Here is a 22,015-nt window from a genome sequence, read left to right as displayed (position 1 = left end):
AAAATATTTCTTCAAACATTAAAATAAACGTTTTTCAAACGTTAAAAAAATATTTCTTTAAACTTTAAAATTAAACGTTTTTTTAATGAAAAAAAGAGCACTTAACTCATTATTTAAATGTTTTTAAAAATGTTTTTTTAATGTATCAATATTTTTAAAAATATTTTTTAAAACATTGTGTGCTGATTGGGGTGTCTTATTTTAATTAATACTATAAAATATGAGATATAATCGATAAATACGATTATATAACTTATAAAAGGTTATAAGCTTATATTTAATTTAAACAAAAAATTTACATTTTAACGAGCAAATTAAAATAAATCGCATACATAAAGTCACTTCCATTACTTTTTGAATCCCAATTAATATTTAATATAAAAATATTAAAAATTAGGTAGTATATCGTTTATATAGCAATTTTTCGGAAAAAAACCGAAATTTTTTTGGTTTTTTTCAGCAATTTAAAAAAAGCAGTTTTTTTTAAACTATAAATTTAATTATTTATTCCAATTATTTAATTGTATCAGCATATTTAATTATAAAAGGAGAGACATTCTAACCACATTTACTAATCGGTGATTATGTCCAAAATTGTGAAATCTTTAAGCCCCATCTACATAAGTCGTAAACGCAAAACGCAAACGCGGACGTTTCTCTCTTTCTTTTCTTTTTTTTGATATTTCAATCTTTTTTTTCCGCGTTTGCGTTGTGTGCTTGCGACTTATGAAGCTTTAGTCCTGAAATACAATAGTAAAGTGTACGAAGCCTTAAGCCTTAAGAAATTGACCAATCGTAAAAGATTATTCCCTTCACATTCGACTATGATTGGTCCATTTCTTAAAGCTTAAGGCGATGCTGGAAGGTCGGAATTACCGACACATTGCAGTTGTAAAGATTTCTCCGAAATGACAGAACGGAATTAAAAATCTTTTTACAGGATTGAAATAGACATAAAATATGTATTTGGGGGACTAAGGAATTTGTAGTAAAAACAAAAAAAAATTAAAAAATTACATTTTTTCGGATCGTACAGCTATCATTTGACGTATAAACATTTCATTAGTGTAGAAGTTCTGTAGCTCACATATTCAAAATGCTTACGTTTCCCAAATCGGATTACTTGCACGAATAATACAAGACCTTTTGAGCTACGATTGAAAGCCTAGGAAAAAAGAAATCCTTACAACTGCAAATTATGGTAATTCATACGCTTAGGCTAAGGTAAAGACAGCAAAAATTGCGTCTAACAGTAAGTGCCGGATTTTGTAACAGATGGCACTTCAATAAGTTAGATACGGACATTGCATGTGTTTGAGTGAGACAAAAGAGATTGTAAGAAGTTTAAGGGGCTTTCTACAATAAGCCGTTAGTCACCACTCATATCATACTAACTAAGAATTGACCAATCGTAGTCGAATATTTTTCTTACATTCAACTGTGATTGGTCAATTCTTACGATTTATGGCTTATGATCTGATATACGACGTATTGTAGACAGTCCTTAAGGCCTTCACACATAAAATCCCGTAAGGTCGTAAGACGTAAGAAATCGTAAGCGTAAGAAAATCGACCAATTGCAATTCAGTGGAGGGGTTACGGACAACTTAATACTCAATTGGGATTGGTCGATTTTCTTACGCTTACGTCTATTACGATCTTACAGGATTTTATGTGTGAAGGCCTTTATTTAGAGATATCACTGACACCGAAGAATCTGTTTTATCGACCTCGTGCAAATTTTTCCAATCTTCCAGGATCGTCTTAAGGCTTCCTACATCTATTATATACCGAAACTTACGCGGGCCACGCTGCGGCTGCGGCCGCTACTGAAACGTTTTGAAGCACGGTACGATCGGACGTCACGAGGCGCGCGTGCGCGTGCCGCGCCGCGGCGAAAGCGGCGCGCGGCGCGGCAGCGCGTTGAGTCGAGGACCAGTCGAGTTGGGGCGCCGCAAGCACCGCGTGGTCGGTCGATTAGTCAGACGGTCGAGTCGAGTCGGTCAGTTCGAGGGTACGGGACACCCGCGCAGGATATACAACCCACGCAGGAAAAAGGATGGCGCTCTTCCGCTTCACCCCGAAACGCTGCCTCGACGTTCAGGTGAGTCGTCCGTCTCCTTTTCCCCGTCCCTTTCTCTCTTTACCTTTTCTCACTTCTTTCTTTCTTTTCCCACGAAACGCGAGCGAGAGTTACGCGCCGCTCGCACGCGTTTTCGCGCCCTTCGAATTTATCAGTCGTTTGTTCGACACGGAGGGTCGGGCGTTCGGCGGGGTGAGGATGGGGGGGGAGTCGTGCCGTTTCGAAATTCGAAATTCTGCAGACGCTGGACGTTTCCGCGGGGACACCATCAGGGACACCACCAACCCCCTCGGAGATTCGCACGAACGCGATGATTTTTTCGTAGCCGCGAACGCGGCTGGCCGCGGTAGTTCTATCGACCGGCTTCCCGACGAGAAACCTTCCCGTCCCACGAAAGAACGAGCGCAGTGAGCTTGTTCCGGGCCAATTTGTCGATCAGAGAGAAATGATCGATTTCACGGGTCGATCCTTTCGAACGGGATCCTCTCGTCTTCGAAACAAGAGCGACGGTTTTTTTTTTTGAGAAAAGGCCGTCTTACGTGTGGGAGTACACGCCGATCGGTGTCCCGCGTGCGTGTGCGCCTCTCGCGAGTGTGTTAGTTCAATCGCGTTGTGTGCGAAACGAGGAACTCTTCACGTGTGGAATCGCGTAAACCTTTCATTTTTTCGGCGGCGGAGGGGAAGGGGGGGAGGCAAGATCGAACAAACCACGGGTCAACGCGTGAATTGCGTACAGAAATATTATTCCTGATTATTATAAATATTAAGAATATCGAGTTTAGTTACTTATATTATCGTGGAACGAGCAAAGATCCCCATTATGAGAATTCCTTCAGATGGAACGGAAATTCATTCTCGGTCCACCGTGTATTTCGCGTTTCACGCATATTTTACGCCTCTAAATATGTCCGTGTGTGCGCATGTCGCGTGTCCGATTCGCGTGAGACTCGAGCCTACGTACTGCAGGTAGGAAACCTGCAAACAGTCGGGAAGAGACTGATTCGTCGAAGCGCGTTTTTTCATTGCTAGCGAACCTTTTTTTTCTTTTTTAGAAAGCTTCGTCATCGAAATTATCGTAGCCTTACGCACATGGTGTTCCAGAAAACCATTCACAGCTCCGACATCGTGGCATTTCGAGGCATTTTCTTTTTCGTTAGGAAAGATGCTCTTCCTAGTAACACAAAATTGGCAAATTCATTGGCGCAATATTGGACCAATGTGTTTCCAATATAAATACATATTTGTGTTTTAATATATTTTACATTTGGAAATACGAAGAAATTATACATACTGGCATAAATATATTGGAAATGCATTAGTCCAATATTGCGCCAATGAATTTTCCGAAGAATTATAATGCTTATACATATTGGCATAAATATATTGGAAATGCATTGGTCCAATATTGCGCCAATGAATTTTCCGAAGAATTATATTGCTTATACATATTGGCACAAATATATTGGAAATGCATTGGTCCAATATTGCGCCAATGAATTTTCCGAAGAATTTTAATGCTTATACATATTGGCATAAATATATTGGAAATGCATTGGTCCAATATTGCGCCAATGAATTTTCCGAAGAATTATAATGCTTATACATATTGGCATAAATATATTGGAAATACATTGGTCCAATATTGCGCCAATGAATTTTCCAATATTGTGCTATTAGGATCTACCGTCTAGCTTTTTGTAAAGTCTGTCGAAGGCGACATTGAACTCGACATTGAGCTTCTGAGACGTGCTGCAGAGAGAAAGAGAGAGAGCGAGGGAGAGGGAGGAAGGGAGGTAGAGAGAAAGAGAGTTGCATAAGGATCGGGCTCCCCTGCTCCCTTTAAGCATTTAAGCCGATCGATCCGCGGCCAGTCGATGCCACGCGTCTTCGCCGAAGCAGGCGCGCTCGGTGACGCGTCGCGTGCACGTAAAATGCACTAGCGCATCGTTTGCCAGCGCATCGAATCGACCCCGGGAATGTCCCGAGATCGACTCGCTCTTTCCCAAGAACGGTAAATTTATCCGCAAAAACTGTAAATGAGATTGCGATATCCGCGTATAAACGTTTTCCCTCCATCCTTCTTTAGGTTTAACTTTAAATAATATCTACTTTATGCAAAGGAAAATCCCACAGCATATAAAGTTCTACAAAATAACAAGAATTAATGTTTTCTTTTAGCTTGATTAATAATTCGATGTAAATATATGTACAGAATAAATCGCCATTGGCGTGTAGCATAAATATATAATATTTAATAAAATGAATATATAAATGAACATAAGAAATATATATTACGTATATTTGTGTTTTAATATATTTTACATTTAAAAATACGAAAAAATTATACATATTGGCATAAATATACAGAATGGGACTTCTAACTCAACTACTTTCAATTACTCGTAAACTGTAATATTAAAAAATGTCTCAAACAAAAGTCAGGTATTAGGGGGGACGTGCATTATAATTAGTTTTCTGTTATTTTGCTTTTCTATCAAAATATAAAAGCTCGAATTTTTTAAATGGAATGTGTAACGTTTAATTTTGCAATTTTCGAAAGAGTATTGGGCGCCGAGTAAAAAATGATTAATGTGTACGGGTCAAAAATTTTCTCACAGAATTTTCCTCGTACGCATCATGGACGAGAAAACCTCGCTTTTCACTATTACTAAATTTTATCGTTATCAGACAGTTGTCAGTTGCCACCTTGTCAGTTGTCAGTTTTACCTTGCTTCTGTGCAAATAAAAATTCTGTGAGCTTCTGTAAAACACTTGTTTGATTGTTTCCCGAATTCAAACATGTGTTTATAACATACATGACTAAACATCCAGTTTAGGGCATGCTGGAAATTATTGCTATGTAATACGTAGACTAAAATCCTCATAGAAGAAAACGTGGCAAGTGTTTGTAACGAAATTTAGTAATAGAAAAGCGAGATATATCTTTATGGTGCATGCGAGGAAAATCCTGTGAGAGTGAAATAGGTAGCATTTTAAGCAATATTTATGTTAAAAATTATTTTAAAAATATTTCAGTAATTACCAATTTTTTATACATGTCTTAATAATTTACTACATTTACTACATACTTACGTAATTTACTACATTTACTACATAATTACGTGATTTACTACATTTACTACATTTACATATTTTACTACATATCTTAATAGTTTTTTTACCCAGCGTTTAATGCTCTTTCAAAAATTACAAGATCAAATGTTACACATCCCATTTTAAAAACTCAAGCTGACCTTCATATCTCAATAAGAAAGCAAAATTATATAACTAATTTTACTGTACGTCTCCTCCTGATATCATGTCACTTTTGAAACATTTTTTCATATTATAAACATATTATGAGTAATTTATGAGTAATTAAAAGTGATCGAGTTTTAAGTGTTTCATATTTTGTATTTAATTAAATAAATATAAGAAAATGTAAAAGATAAATAAACATACAAAATATTATACATTATATACTTGAGTTTATATTTTAACATATATGAAATACGGAAAAATAATGAAATGTCGTAAGTATGTTAATGACGTGGGTAGTGCAATTTAAAAAAAGTGATACTGATAACTAGATCCTTGAGTTTAATAAATATATATTACACACTTTTTCCACTTGAAAAAAGTCTACCCGAGTCTTTTAAGTAGTCTTTTCAACTGATAAGTCTCAGAGAGTCCGGTGCGTTTAGGAATGATCTCGCGCTATCCGCATCCGCGAGTCTCTAAAGATACACCTGTGTACTCGACTCGCATTCGGAATTGCAACATTAATTACGGTTTTTGCGCAACGTATATGTTTTAGTAGTTAGTTAGAATGCCAACGTTTAACAGCGCTTGATTTTGCCGATATATAAGCAATCACACCCGTAAATGCAAACGTCAGCTATTGCACGTCAACACTTGCTCAATTTTTTTTTCCACGTTGATGCATTGAAAACGACGAGCGCGAACAGTGTGACGAAAAGGCACGAGAGAAAGGGAATCGAAACCACACGTGGCGATTTACATTAGCGCGATGATAGAAAAACTCGTCGAAAAAGGATGGTCGAATCTCTACGAGTGAATCAACTCTTCGCCGCAAGTTTGACGTCATAGTTTTTTTTTCTCTCTTATTAACATGTACTGAAATTTCACGAGGAAACAAGATCGCATTGTGTGTTGGCTCTATGTATCGAGTTTTTCTCTTTCTTTCTCTCTCCCCTTTTCTTTCGCTCTTTTAAAGAAAAGCAAATACAGAGATTCATGAATTTCACAGTCAAGTTCGAGTGCTTGTACTTCCACCTGAAGAAAATCATTTCTACATGCGATTACGCAATGCGTGCCGAGGCGTCTCTACTGTGCACATATGCACATACGAAATCGCGTGTGTATTCGTCCAAGTGACACGCGTCGCGTGACTCCGCGAAATCGATCTATACGCGGTGACCGAGAAAGACATGTGCCCCGGGAAAAATTTTTGAGCATTTTTTAATGATGGAATCACAACACAGGCGATGGGAGTCACACGATTTAAATGCAATTTTTCATGTTTATCGATATTTTATTGGAAATCGAACGTTTTCGACGTGTAATTACAATGTGTCTAAAACTCGTGTACACACTATGCATTGGAGATTAAAATTCGAGCAATCAGAACGAAATGAATTAAAATTAAAATTATCTGATCAGCCGAATTCTACTCTCAGATTCACAATCCTCGATGACACGTGCTTAAAAGTATTTCATATTTTATACTTATGTGCTTAAAAGTATTTTATATTTTATACTTGTGTGCTTAAAAGTATTTCATATTTTATATATTTTTCTATACTACTGTCACACTACGCATTGGAAATCGAGGATTGCGAATCTGAGATTAGAATTCGGCTAATCGGATAATTTTAATTTTAATTCATTTCGTTCTGGTTGCTTAAATTTTAATCTCCAATTCGTAATCCTCAATTTCCAATGCGTATTGTGACACGCATAAAAGTATTTCATATTTTATATTTGTGTGCTTAAAAGTATATCTCATGCTTTTCTCTACTACTGCATGCTTTTTTATAGCTATAGATTATAGAAAATTGTAGTCTGTCCGCGGTGCGGTTATCGCAACACGCTCCGAACGTGTCACAACACGTTTTAGAACAGAAGACACTTTGGATCTCGAGCGAACTCTTTTAATTAAATTAGGATCAATTCGAAACTGTTAATTTTTCATAATTTCTTAACAATACGTTAAATGATGATAAAAAGGTCCCGTGGGATCGCCGATATTCATTTTTCAGGCTTACTGTCTCTTTTTATCTTACAGTATAATTTATCCGAGAGATTTGAACTCTCGAGATACGCAGAGGTGACGTAATGATGATCACGTTGATGATTCCTATTTCCTTGAGAAAACCGGGGGTTTTTGTGTTTCCGTGCTCCTAATGAGAAAATAATATCGACGTGCTAGGCGTTGCACAACGCTCCCCACACGTGCGCATATGTAAAACAGCGGTCTCTCATGTAATATACGCACGTGGCGTGCACAAGGAACTCCGCGCGCGGCACTCGACTCGGGTTTCCTCTCCTCGTCCCGCCGAATGAGTAGAGAATGCCCATTGAGCGGTTTTGCAAGGCGCTGGGCTAATTTTAGTGGCGATTTCGAGGCCGAAAATTTTCGCCCGCGCCCTGCTGCCCCCGTAATCTACATCGACCGTAACCCTGCCGATCCCGCAACTGGCGATGCTAAATTAGGTCAAGTTGCCTTGATCGTCAAGTCATCCCCGCGAGAGTCGAGATTCTCCCGAGAGGGATCGATCGGAAATCCTCTATATTTAAGACAGGTCGGGGTAGCGGGGCGGGGGGGGGGAGGGGCTTATGTCATCGGTCGAGATTCTAGATCTATACGCGCTTCGAGAAAATTGCGAGATTTTATAAGAACGTTAATCAAACGAATTCGCCGAGTAATTTTTTTTCTTTCTTTACAATAGATTCGTAGACCAGTTGCGATATTATATTGCATATTCTAATATTTATCATTGAATATATGAATGAGGAATGAGACATTAATGAGACTCGGCAGTTATACCTGAATAAATTTATATTATACAGTCGAGCCTCGATAAATCGAACCTCTACAACTCGAAAATCTCGGTAAGACAAAAATTTTGTTCATTCCCTTCCGCTCCACTGCGGAGAACTTCTATAAATCGAAATAAAACCTACCTTAACTCGAATTATTTGTCAGTTTAGAATATTTAGATATATTATTTTACTTTTGCACACACAACTTGAATTTAAAGTAGCCAGACATCTACAAGTCGAACTTCTAGAGTTCTATTGTCGCTGCCTCTATAATTCGAAGTTGTAGCTATGTGTAACCATGATAATAATAGCCTGGTTTTAAGCGACGTCTACAATGGGTAGTAACAGTAATGGTTTAAAGAGTAAGCGTTAGGAGTAAACTGTAGGATTAAAATGTCGTTACGTCCGAGTGTCTACAATGACGCATAGTAAAGATTATAGCCTCGACGAATGTCAAAATATAAGTGAGGTTCGCACCGATCTGCTTCTGACTTCACATTTGCATTCGCGTATAATTTTTTGGTTTTGTCGTGTAAAAACCGATTAACTCGGACCAATGCAATAAGCTCTCGATCAGTGCCGACCTCGAGATCAGAGATAGTCCGTGCTGACTTCGTTTTCAGTACAAGAATCCGTATCTAACATGTGAAAATAGCATCGATTTTTATTGCGCGCATTTCGTGTTACTGCTGAGCTCTCATTGGCTGAGAGTAAAAAAGTAGCCGTAGGAAATGGATTTCAACTATTTCGCTTACGGACTTATTCTACGCCCTATTACACCGAAAAACCAGCTTAGGCCGAGAGCACATGAAAAGGTCCATCTACAATGGGAGCAGTAAGTCGTAAGCCGTAAGAAATTTATCAATCGCAGTCGATTATTCTTCTCATATTCGACTGTGATTGGTGAATTTCTTACGGCTTACGATTTACTACTCTCATTGTAGATGGACCTAAATGCATAACAAAGCATAAACACAGCATAAGGCGGCTAGACCAATGAGTAGTCAGCATAAAGACGCTATATTGATTTACATAAGATTCTCATTGGTCTAGCCGTCTTATGCCTCATTATGCATTTCATGTGCTCCAGGCCTTACTCCGATGTGTTACTCCTTAATCTATTACTGCTACTGCCCATTGTAGACGCCGCTTTATGATTACATTTATTACATGCAATAAATAATTCACTGTCAAATATTGATTTTTGTTTCCTTTAAATTGGAAAATTATGAACTCTCGTACAAAGCCTCCGTAAGTCGAATTTTCATGTGTTAACCCTCTTTTACTTGAATTTTGATAAGTCGAAAACTATAACACGAAGGGTTTTTTCTTCCCTTGAGATTCGAGTTATCGAGGTTCGACTGTATTATATCATGATTCTTGGCAGGCTTGATGTAATTTTCTTGCCGTGCGGCTGCATATACATCTCACCTGTTACCTAATGCCGATGGCCTCAGTCGCATAACGAACTATTTCAGGGGCGCGATTCTTTCGTTTCAAGCCCGAACGCACGTTGTTTATTATTAGATCCTTCCACTTGACCTGACTTTATGTCAACGCGTATTTCGCTGTCATCGCATATTTTGCATGGAGGCCTTTTTTCTCCTCTTTACAAATCTCTATTATATCTTCGACGTGACGAAGAGTTTTTTTTCTTACAAACTTTTTACTGCATTCAAAATTCCCACGGTAATTTTAATTTTAATTATATAGTGTCTGGGATAATAACCGGCACAATTCGGGGATCAACGTGAATACGATGATACTATTTTCAAACGGCCCAGTTATGTCATAGTTTTAAAATTAAAACCCTTAGAGAAACGAAGAGAGCGAGCGAGCGAGCAAGCGAGAGAGAGAGAGAGAGAGAGAGAGAGAGAGAGAGAGAGAGTATTTGCACATACAAATTGATTCATTCATACATTGAAAAAATTGTATTGAGCACTATTAATCAATACTTCACTCAATCAAACTTCAGTGTCGTTTACGATTGAATAGTACACAATCCGTATATATGTATATATGTTTACCTATATATACTAACTAAACTTTAAAAAAATTTGAAGTGTCTAATCTTTCTTTGTTACGCAAATATCAACTCAGAGATAACGAAAGATGTTATCTCACCTTTGATTATTAAGGGCACAGTTAAATATTGACGCATATGTTCCGAGCAGCGAGTGTGTTCTGTAATTTACTGCTGTTGAGCGATAAAAATTGCGTTCACATACCCACGACAGTAACCTGGTCGAAATTATATTGCCAACTGCTGACGTGTTGTTTTGTCGCGAGACAAATTTAAACAAGTGGCTAAAGTGCATTTTATCGTGTAACTTTTTATTTTATATCACGTCATTTATATTATTGCAGAATAGCTCAATGCGTCTTTCAAAATTAAAAAGATTCATCGAGCTATTTTGCAATAATGAAAAAAAAATTACAAGTTTTTACAATTTTTTACTTTTACGTGAAATTTTATTCTCTCTCTGGTAATATTCCGCCATATACATTTATAGTCACTCTGTTAACTATTTTTTATTACACACACACAGTTTTTTAAATCTTTAGATTTCCTTAAAATTTCATTGATGGATAAATTCATAAATCAATCGGAATTATAAACTTTAATACTACTTTTACTAACTTTAATTATAATTCTAATGTGAAATGTAATTCTTTTTTATATATAATATGATGCTACACACAACACGCACTTGCACACATACACATATATACATATGTGTGTATCGAGAGTTTGTGTGATTTATTTTTTAAGGGAAATTTATTATATGTATATACATATATATGTATTCACACAGACTCTCGATTATACTAATTGTGATTACGATTTTGAAATTCGGCGTTATTGCATAACAATTTCGGAATACGAAAAGAAATCATGAAAAATTTACGAATATTAATGCAATTAAGTGACATGAATTTATTTGACGTATATGAAAAAAAGATATTTGCGATGCAAAAAAGGATGGCATTCCGATACAGCTTGCTCATTTTAGCGCCATTCAATTATGTGGCGCGTGGAGAATTAGATAATTGTGACTCCGCGGGTGTATTCCATCCGGTATTGCCCTTCAAAGCGGACCGGTTACACAATTGGTGATAACGAGTGCCGTTATCACATCTGCCCACATGATTTGCTAACAATTAATCATGCGTATCATTCGCGCGCATTCAGATCTGATTGGACAGTCGACTGCGTCAGATCGTCATAAACATAAACCCCAAAATCATCTCACTTGTCAAATTTCATCAGAGATATGTATCTTTAATCTTCCAAATATCTTTACCCAACTTTATTATCGAGAACGGAAGTGCTTTTATCACAAAGATATTTCAAATAATAAATATTAATACTCTATTGTATTATGTAAAAAAACTCTGTGCTGTCCTCAGTACATCTTCAATATAATTTTTTTCTATTACAGGACAATAATATTTTTTATATGATATAATATTTAAATAACGTATTTTACACATAAATATAACATATTATTTTTTTTCAATTAAAAGCAAATTTTATATTATGAGAAAGAAATTAATATTTTTTGTGTTTTTTTTTTTTATTTATACGTTTATTTTATTCCTAAAAACGTAGAAATACAATGTATATATATGTACTACGTGCAGTGACGTAATTGTGCGTGCGAATAATTTTTCTGATTAACCGCGGTTTAAGTTTGTGCAATCATGTAATAACTTGTCCCGCATTAAGGGGGACGTCACTGTGCGGCCTAGAGATCCTAAGAATGAAAGAGAGGAATTCCAGAGCGAATGTAAAAAGTTCCTGAATCCGCGGCTCAGTAGACTCACGAGAAAGTATTTTTTTTTTCCCCTCACGGAACGAACTGGTATTTTCCTCGCGATCTTTCGAGAGAGGTTCTCGAGTAAGCGAACTTTTTGGGAACTTTACTGAATTATATAAGACACATATACTGAATTATAGATAACGCAGGAATTATGGACGTTTGTTTTGTGACGCTAAAATTTCTTAGTTCTATCTGACAATCCTCGATTTTTTTTTAATCTTCTCGAGCTTTTCACTCCTTAATAATCGACGATAGGATTTTCCCGGCTTATTTCTTCAAATTTCCTCCAAAGAAGCAAGCGGAAAACTCTTGTGCTACATCCAGTGCGGATCCGTACCCAGGAAAAGACTCAAACCTGAACAAGGTCTATGACCTTGGTCGGCAAACCGGTTGGGGTTACCTCGGTGTTGCCGCCACTTTTGTTCCCGGGTCGATTTTTTTGCACGAATGTGTGGCGTAACCGGCTGGGAATTACAATTGCGTGCTCGCGGACTTTTATTTTTGAAATGTAAATAGATATGTACTCCACTACTATACGATATATTATATCGTAAACTTTGTTTGTATTTACAAGGAAACCTCGCGAAGTGTTAAATTCTGATTTTAATAAAACTTGGTACACTTTTAGGTTACGTAAATAGATGAATTTAGAAAATATCAGTTGGTGCTAAAAAAACGATTTAAACGAGTGAAACCGCCTCTTATATGTAAAGCAATTTTCAGTTTTTTTTGTTATATCTCGAATACTATTTAAGATATCAAAAAATATTGTATATAAAAGTTTTACAGTAAAATTACCTTTATTCATTTATGTTAATAATTTTCTAAATAATTATTTTATAAAAAATTTTTGAAAATAATTATTTTTAAAAAATATTATTAACGTAAATGAATAGAGGTAATTTTATTGTAAAACTTTTATATAAAAATTAGTACAATAAAGGAGCTGTTGAACCAAGCTGGGTGTATGTGCTAATAATCGATGTTTGTTTCGATGATAAACGATGGTAATGTTTTATATAAAACATCAATGGTAAACGATGGTAATGTTTTATATAAAACATTTTTTATATCTTGAATAGTCTTCGAGATATAACGAAAAAAAAAAAATTAAAAATTGCTTTATATATAAGGGATGATTTAACCCCTTTAAATCGTTTTTAGCATCAACTGATATTTTCTAAATTCATCTATGTAATCTAAAAGTGTACTAAGTTTCATTAAAATCAGAATCAGGTTTCCTTGTTAGATAATATACATTTAATATGCATACAGCGTATGTATAACTTTGTTTTTTTTTTTAGATGTATCGTTCTTACTTACTTGCTTCGCGTACGTTGTGGAACGCACGTAATGCAGAGAGAGCATTATCAGTAATGCGTAATGTATGCTAACGCATGCTAATTTTCGTAGAACGCTATGTGTTTGCAACCGCGATGTATTCCTTTCTCGTTTCTCGGTGACCTCGAGAAAGCGACTTAATATTCCGTGACGAAAAGGGTTCGCGGAGGGGGAAAAAACGGGGCCAATCGTGTCAGTCGAATAAACAGACCGGATGTATTGTATAGCTTTCATGAAGAATGCAAAAACCGCGCGGTGGTCGATTAGTCCCGAAATAGCGTCCTTCGCGAACGATATATTGATTTCCCCGAGAATAATGTCCGTGTTGTTCGTGAAAGCGAATCCGCATCCCCTGCGTCTGATTTTTTTCTTGATATCAATATCCTACAGTCATCAATAATCATACAGTCGAACCTCGATAACTCGAATCTCAAGGGAAGAGATAAACCCTTCGAGTTACAAGAGTTTTCGACTTATCAAAATTCGAGTAAAGGAGGGTTAAAATATGAAAATTTGACTTACGGAGGATTTCTACGAGAGTTTATAATTTTCCGATTATAATGGCTTTTAAAGGAAAAAAAATCAATATTTGACAGTAAATTATTTATTGCATACATATAATAAATGTAATCATAAAACAAAATACCAGACTATTATTCATGGCTACACATACACGGAAAGAACGATTTTGTTGAAAGACCTAAAAATTTTGCTAAAAACAGATCTGAAAATAATTTTTTATTGAATCACCAAAATAATTTGTTGGAATGTTAAAACTAATTATTGCTATAAAACGTTTTGATATTCTAGCAATCATTTTGACTTTCGCACAAAATAATTTTGATTATTGAACGAAAATGATTTTCAGATCTGGATTCAGCAAAATTGTTCTTTCCGTGTAGCTACAACTTTGAATTATAGAGGCAGCGACAATAAAAATTCGATTTATAGAGGTGAACTTTGACTTGTAGAGGTCTGGCTACTTTAAATTCGAGTTGCAGATGTAAAATAATACATCTAAATGTCTGACTAATTCGAGATAGATTTAATTTCGATTTATAGAGGTTTTCCGCAGTGGAGCGGAAGGGAATGAACAAAATTTTCGTATTTTTATATGTAGAGGTTTTCGAGTTGTAGAGGTTCGAGGTTCGACTGTAATTCCAACGCGCCTCTCTCACGGCGATCGCCGATTCAAGTCTGATCTGATCGCGCAGACTAGTCGCGAAATTGTTGACATCTCACATGTACTCAAAGTCCATCGATAAGGATATCCAGCAGTAAGATATAGTTCATACATACACGGTGACAATTGATGACAGGGCAACAAAACACAAGATAGAGAGTACGTGCCTTTTCCGATAATCGACACGCGCAATTATGAGAGAGCAAAATGTCAATAAATTATGAAATTAAGTATCTTTGCACAATGGAGTTAAATTACTTCGGTTATAAATGTCATGATGATAATTTGGTAGTTATAGTTGAAAAAAAAAACTGTGTTTAGTATAGTTGAATTCTTCTCGATAATCTGCGTATTATTTTAATTGCAAGCTTGATATTAATTTACGAGGAAAAGTGAGCAGTCGGGATTTTATTCTCGTAAAGAAGCGTGCGAATACGAGGTCGGCGAATTATCGAGAGCGCAAAATATTCTTTATCGCAATAGGCTACGTGCGCGCATCTCGATCCGGTTTCACGACAATTGAATTTTTACGATAATCGGAAGTGGTTTTATACCGCGCGAAAGGAGATAATCGCGGAGCGTGAGCATGCGAGTCACGGTACAAAGTGACGGCCCATAAAATGACGTCAAATGTATGCCGGGATATATCGGCCGACGCACATATGTGGGACGATCCCGTCATCCTGAGAGCGAGCCCGCCAACCAGAGAGATATCTATTATATTCGTGCCCTCGTGCCGGGGATCGTCATCGATACGCGAGAGTAGTACATACGTACGGAATGACAGTATAAATATGATCGATGCAGCAGGTACGTCTGCTGACGTAATAAGTGAGGTGAGATGTCTCTATTATACGTCTCGTATTGTTTCTCCGTTGTTCGGCGAGAGACGTGAATTTCTAGAAATACAACGTGAATCATCTCACTCGCTGCATTATTATGACATCTCAAGATCGCGAATCTATATCAAAAGATTCCCGTAGGAATGAATATGTATGCCAATCTCGTGGAATTTTTTTCTTTCTAGATTAGGATGATATCAAGAGAAAAGAGATTCTTCCTTCGGGAATGCGATTGAATTTATCAATGATTGATGTATCAACGATTGTTACAATGATTGATTAATGATGTTGATTTATTCTCCTAAAAAGACTACCGGGATGTAATTTTTTTCGCAGAAGCGAGAAAGGAAATTACTTTTGCGCGAGATGTACGATTTTTGCCACGTGTCGATGACGGCATGTTGAATGCGCGACTGCGACGTGTGTTTAGAGAATGTTGCGCGTGTGAGCGTTGGAAGCTCTTATCGTCCGTCTTCCGGGTGACACAAATGAGGTCGACATGTATTACACAATATATATAATTGCAAGATGTATAATTTGATCTGCCAAAAAGAGCGCATAAGTTTAGATACGATTTGAAATTTCGAATTCTTGTTGTAACCTGTTGATTTGCGTCAATCGCTATTTAAAAGCATGGTGGATGTATTATTAATTTTTTAAACATATTTAACGTCGCCTTTTGAGGCATCCTATCATTTAATTTAATTAGAGGTGTGCGAATCAAGCCTTTGCATGGTCGAATCGATTTGAATCGAATTTTTATAACATGTTCGAAATCGAATCGAATCGAATCTATTTAATTCGAATACGAATCGAATTTGACTCAAACTTTCCCAGATTAACATTACATTAGGCGATCGATTCGAAATCGAACCATTGCTGATTCGAAATTCTCGAACTATTCGATTTCGAATCTTGCAGATTCGAATTCGAACTATTCGCACACCTCTAAATTTAACATTATTTTTAGAACGGAGAGATCGATAAATTGTATTTGCATCTACTTGCCGTACGACATTATAGTACATACATATAATATTATGTTGTGTATACAACTTTGTTGTCAGCGATGGAAATTTAATTTATAAAAATACAAAAAGGGGCGTGATATATGGTCTCGTTTGAAAGATCATTAATTACTTCTTGTCTGTATAATTTATAATTACATAGACGCAAGATCATTAATCCATATTCGCGATAGAAATTAATACACATTGAACTTTACCCCTACGAGACTAAACTTCGTTATCAGCCGCCGAGAAGATCCAGACTCATTGAAAATCTTATCAGCCGCTATTATTTGCAAGTCTGGCCATCTTCATATTTCACTAGCTTTTGTTACGTCGCTCGACGTGTGCAGAACAGTAGAGGTGTGCGAATCAAGCATTTGCATGGTCGAATCGATTCGAATCGAATCTGAAATTTTCGAATCGAATTGAATCGAATCTGAATCAAATTTTCCCAGGTTTACCTTACATGTTAATTTAAACGTAATAAATATCAAAATTTATGATTTACATTATTTTACGCAATGATTTAAACGAACTGAAGACCTATTTTCGATTTACATCTCATTACAAAGAATCGTGATCTTATGAAGTGACATTTTGAACTAGAAAATATGTTATTAATAATGTGTGTATACGCGAATAATTAGAATGTTTTCGAACATTTTATTGATCATATATGGATACACATTACGTACATCAAAAATACTTATTTATTAGAGGAGAATTGGTCGCGCGGGAGATACAAATAAAGCAAATAAAAAATAGGCGATCGATTCGAAATTCTCGAGCTATTCGATTTCGAATCTTACAGATTCGAAAACAAACTCGAATCGAATCCACTGTGATTCGATTCGAATTCGAACTATATTCGCACATCTCTACAGTAACAAAATTATATTGTGTGCTGTATAACTCGTCTTTCGCACGCTCACAATCGGAGTCTGTTATTGAAAAATGAGCCGTGTGGCTCATTTTGATACGTGAAAGTCAACTCGCGTCTATATCTGCGATCTCATCTCCCACGCGATAAACATCGATTTCGCTGCGTGTCGCTCGCAGTTTAAACCCGATACCGATCTCGCATTTCGCGACGGCAAATACCTCCGCAGGAGGGTATCAGAAGTCAATTTCCGCGAGCCTCAATCTACATACTCTTCTACATACTTTCCAGCAAACATAGATTAGGGTAAACCCGAGATATACGCCGCACCTATTAAAAACTTAATTTATCAGATATTATTTATTAAGTTAAAGTTAAATGAACTATGCCAGTAAAAACTTTATGCTGTTTACTATTATAAAAAAATATTAGGAATCCAAATTATTTATTTTTTATATTAAAAAAGAAATTTCTTTAAACCCTTGCATTTTTGCCTTATAAAAATAGGGGTGGGTTATACGACTACTCATGAGTGGGATAAATGACTCGAAAAATATACAAATAATCTAAATAATAATAGTGAATAATACGTGAATCGACAACGTAATTTGCATTTACTCATTAATAAATAAATAACGAACGTATTATTACCTAGATTATGAATAAGTACATACATAAGTATGTACATACATGAACGTTATGATTGATGTATTGTAAAAGGCTTATTATCACATATCATATTATTTATTTTTATATTTATAAATAAATAATAGAGCGTCTGTGCTACGGCATAAATCCTACGCGCTAAAAATGTCGTATATCCCAAACAGATGGGATATACGAGACAATAAACTAAACAAAGAATACAAGAGCTAAGCACTTGTATTTTGCTTTACTTTATCCTTTACTAATCCTCTACACTTACTATACCACGAAACAACCACGAAGCCTTTTACATTTCCTGCAATAATCATTTTATGTAGATTATAACTTATGATTGCGCTACTTATATTATATTACAGTGATAAATCGATTTAACTTACAATAATTTTATAAATATTAACAGTAAAAAACTGAAATTACAACACAATACTAATATAACATAAAGGCATGTAACAGAGTGGTTGCGAGAAAATTAGTTTCACTTCTTCTATTTTTTCTGACTTCTGCGCGGCGTGTATACCGGGTTTACCCTATAACTGCAATGTCGCAGAAACATTGTAACATTCCAGCATTGTAACATATCCCAGAAATATTGCAATGTTGCTGCAATATTGTGGTTATAATCTGTGTTTGTTGGGAATTGAACGTCGCGGATACGTGATCTCTCTTAATACGATTACCACCAATTGTCCCTGCACCAAAGCGAGAGATTGAGGCAGGTTAAACGTATATTTTAAAGGGTTAATCGCATCTGCCGCACGCATGATTGACCCTCGAAGACCGAAGGCGCCCTCCAATTGTCGTTCAATCGATCTGCGGCTCCAAGTGTTATTCCGCAGAATTTAATCTTGATAGATCGATAAGCAGTTCTCCATTCAAGAACAGGAAGTTACGCTGATATTTCTGGCGCGTCCTCGAATAGCCGTCTTCGTCAATTAAAGATTGAATTGCGATTGTAATTGCGCGCTTCGAGATTATCTCACAATCGGACGATAAAACTTATCAGTGTTATTTTGTACCGTTATATTTATCTGTTATTTTCCCCGTACTCCTTTTTTCGGAAATTTTTGTCCTTGGAGATATAAATGATAAACGTAAGTGGTTCTTGCACACTTTTGGAAGTATATAAAGAATCATTGTATTCTTGCGGAGCCCCGCGACCATCGGAATTTTTCCGACACTTATTGGCATCGATCCTCTTATCACGCGCGCGGTAACCCGAACTGCACGTCAAGTCGAAGTCCTTTTTATTTTTAGCCGTGCCATTTTGGCATGCCGCCCTGCAGATTTGCCGCGTTCTGTCCAACCATAATGTGCTTGACCACGAAAATAAATTATCATTGGCATATTAGTGTTGCGTCCCTTGAGATTTTCTTAAGAAATCATCAAATGACACTGGAAACTGAATACTGGTATATTCAGGAACGGGAGAGCCGCGCAGTTTCAGGTAGTTTTTTTTTTCCAATTATCATCTCGGCATAGCTGCTTTTCCCAAGTATACCTTTACTTGAACGTTGACCGCGACTGACGTGGCGAGATTCGCGATCGGACGGATCGCGAGAACGTTCCGTCGAAAGGGCGCACAATTCGTGCTTTTCGTGTAAGGGTCAAGATCGCCGCAGATTGCATTCAAGTGCAAGCGTCAAGCGAATTTCCCTGGTGCTATACGTAATCGCGTTGCCACTACTTTACGTAAAAAATAACGTGCAGCGCGCGCTATCAGGCGCACGATGATAAGAGCGCGCGACGAGAAACGATCTTTGAACCGAGCCTCTCGAATTTAAAGGTGCACTACGACGATACCGCGACGTAATGTGCAATCTTCTTCGTTTCTTCTTTGATATAAATCCAGGAATAAAACGGAAAAAATACATTTTTTTTTTCAATTTTGGATTTGAATATATTAATTATTATATCACATTTACTATATTATGTAATATCGTAATTTATATTATGTTATTTATGTAATCATTATATTATGTAATATAAATATATTATGATGTAGTGTTTTATAATTTAAACTTGTCGAAATGCCATTCGTTTCTCCTTTGATATAAATCTACGAATAAAACAGCAAAAATAAATTTTTTAAATTTCAGATTTAAATATATTATTTATATATCATATTTATTTATGTTATGTAATATAATAATTTATATTACGTTATTTATGTAATTATTAATTATGTTATTTAAATATATTATAATGTAGTATTTTATTATTTAAACTTGTCGAAATATTTCACAAAATTCCATGTTTCTTGATATTGCGGTGCATTGTTTTTCATTCTTCGTGCTTTTTACCTCGATGTGCCAACTGCCAGCTAGTTAGATTGTTTTTTTTTCTGTTATTTCACGTGAATTTGCATTCGAATATTTCTCCGTGCAGCTTATTTTTTCAAAAGATTAATTACTTGCCGATGTTCTTTTTGTTTTGTCAGCGTGTTCCATTGTGTAATACTTTGTTGGGTAACCGTCCTGTGCAATAATAATTTTGAAAGAAAGATGAGAATATGGAAATTATTAAAGGATAATTTATGGCTCTCAAGCGGAATTTGTTCCGAAGGAAAATACATATCGACAATCTTTATAGACTTCTCGTGTGACAGTTTATCTTTTAGATCAGACTACCGCACGTCTTATCGCGTCATAACTTCTTTTGCTAAGTTATTTAACGATACTCCAGAGACGAAGAACAATCAGTAATTAATAATTAATAAACTGAGTAATTATCGTCTGTCGACGTCTGAGATAAACAAAGGTATAAAGTTCGATATAAAGTTTTTTACGGAATCTAATTTTTTTCTAATGAATTACTTAAATACTCTCATATAAGTATAAAGTTTAGTTATACAATTAAGATCCGGATATTTCGCTATCCTCCAAATTCTTTGATCTATCGATAAAAATATCTAAGCTTGTTCCGAATTGCTCCGAATCCTTTTAATCTATCGATATAAAAATATCTAAGCTTGTTGCGAATTGATTCTAATCCAACCAGAGCCCCATTATTTTGAGCCGCTCGTCCCAGCGCTCGTCGACATTCTCAGTCTTGACTTCCACTCTTCACCACGATTTAATTACTTGCAAAGTGCCGCGTCACCTGCCTATCTACATTCTACCTACGCCCGTCTAAAGGAGTTCTCCTTCCCGCCTGCAACGCGTCCGACGACGCCGGGCAAAGATAAGCGGGCCCCGGACGGGCGCATCACGTGACTTTCGCCTCGCTTTGACAGGGGGAATAAAAAGAAAGAATTAAGCAACCTCGAGATCGGCCGGCGTATCTGACGAGAACGTGCCGTAATCCGGAGTCACGTGGCCTGCCGATGTCCACGCACCCGCACGCGCGTGCTGCCACATATTCGCGATTACATTGATAACGGATTCGCTCTTCCACCTTTCCTCGTCCAACAGCCTCGACATTTCCGTCGCGTATCGCGTCCCGCTTATCGCTCGCACAGTTTTCGTTCCACAACTGCATTTTTTTCTACCGCTATCTTCGCCATCATTACTGATATTCATCATTCTCATGAACGTTATTATCGATATATGCAGGGCTAGGCAAAATACACCATTAAAGTATTTAAAATACAAAATACAAAATACTAGGAATCTTAGTATTTGAATTACAAAATATAAAATACTTTTAATCTTTTGATTTGAAATACAAAATACAAAATACTTTCAATCTTTCGATTTGAAATACAAAATACTTTTAAGTTTGTATTCGAAATACAAAATACTTCTTTGAAATACAAAATACTTTTAAATTTAATCTTTCAATTACAATAATATATAGTATTAAACTCCCCGCTTCAACAGGTCTTTCTCCACTTTTAGAAAGAGAGAGAAAGAAAAATTGTTTTACTCTCTTACATTTTTTAATAGTATCAATCACACGAGAAATCTATTTACTAATGTGAGATTATGAAATTTGAATCTGATGACTTGATATTGCTGGAAACTTGACGAAAATAATTAGTGTCATATGAGAAAAATTTAAGTTACTCTTAATGGTTATCAAGAATTTTTATCAATAATTTTTTTAGTATTTCAAATACAAAATAGATTGAAATTGTATTTGAAATACAAAATACATTGAATAATTTATTTGAAATACAAAA

The 22,015-nt window shown here is 36.1% G+C and overlaps 1 protein-coding gene across 1 annotated transcript in view; it reads left to right on the top strand.

The window, feature by feature from the left end:
• Positions 1 to 1,931: 1,931 nt before the first annotated feature.
• The window catches only part of LOC105456888 (probable citrate synthase 2, mitochondrial), a 28,251-nt gene continuing 8,167 nt past the window's right edge, over positions 1,932 to 22,015 (top strand). Inside the window, exon 1 of the mRNA XM_011701249.1 lies at positions 1,932 to 2,104. Within this exon, the coding sequence (XP_011699551.1) occupies positions 2,060 to 2,104 (45 nt within the window). The 5' untranslated portion in view covers positions 1,932 to 2,059. The remainder of the gene's footprint in view (positions 2,105 to 22,015) is intronic.

The sequence above is a fragment of the Wasmannia auropunctata genome, unplaced genomic scaffold (genome assembly GCF_000956235.1).
Source record: "Wasmannia auropunctata unplaced genomic scaffold, wasmannia.A_1.0 LD335513.1, whole genome shotgun sequence".
In the NCBI taxonomy this organism is placed as follows: Eukaryota; Metazoa; Arthropoda; class Insecta; order Hymenoptera; family Formicidae; genus Wasmannia; species Wasmannia auropunctata.
Note: the sequence above shows the minus strand (reverse complement) of the source record. Positions and strands in the feature narration are given on the sequence as shown.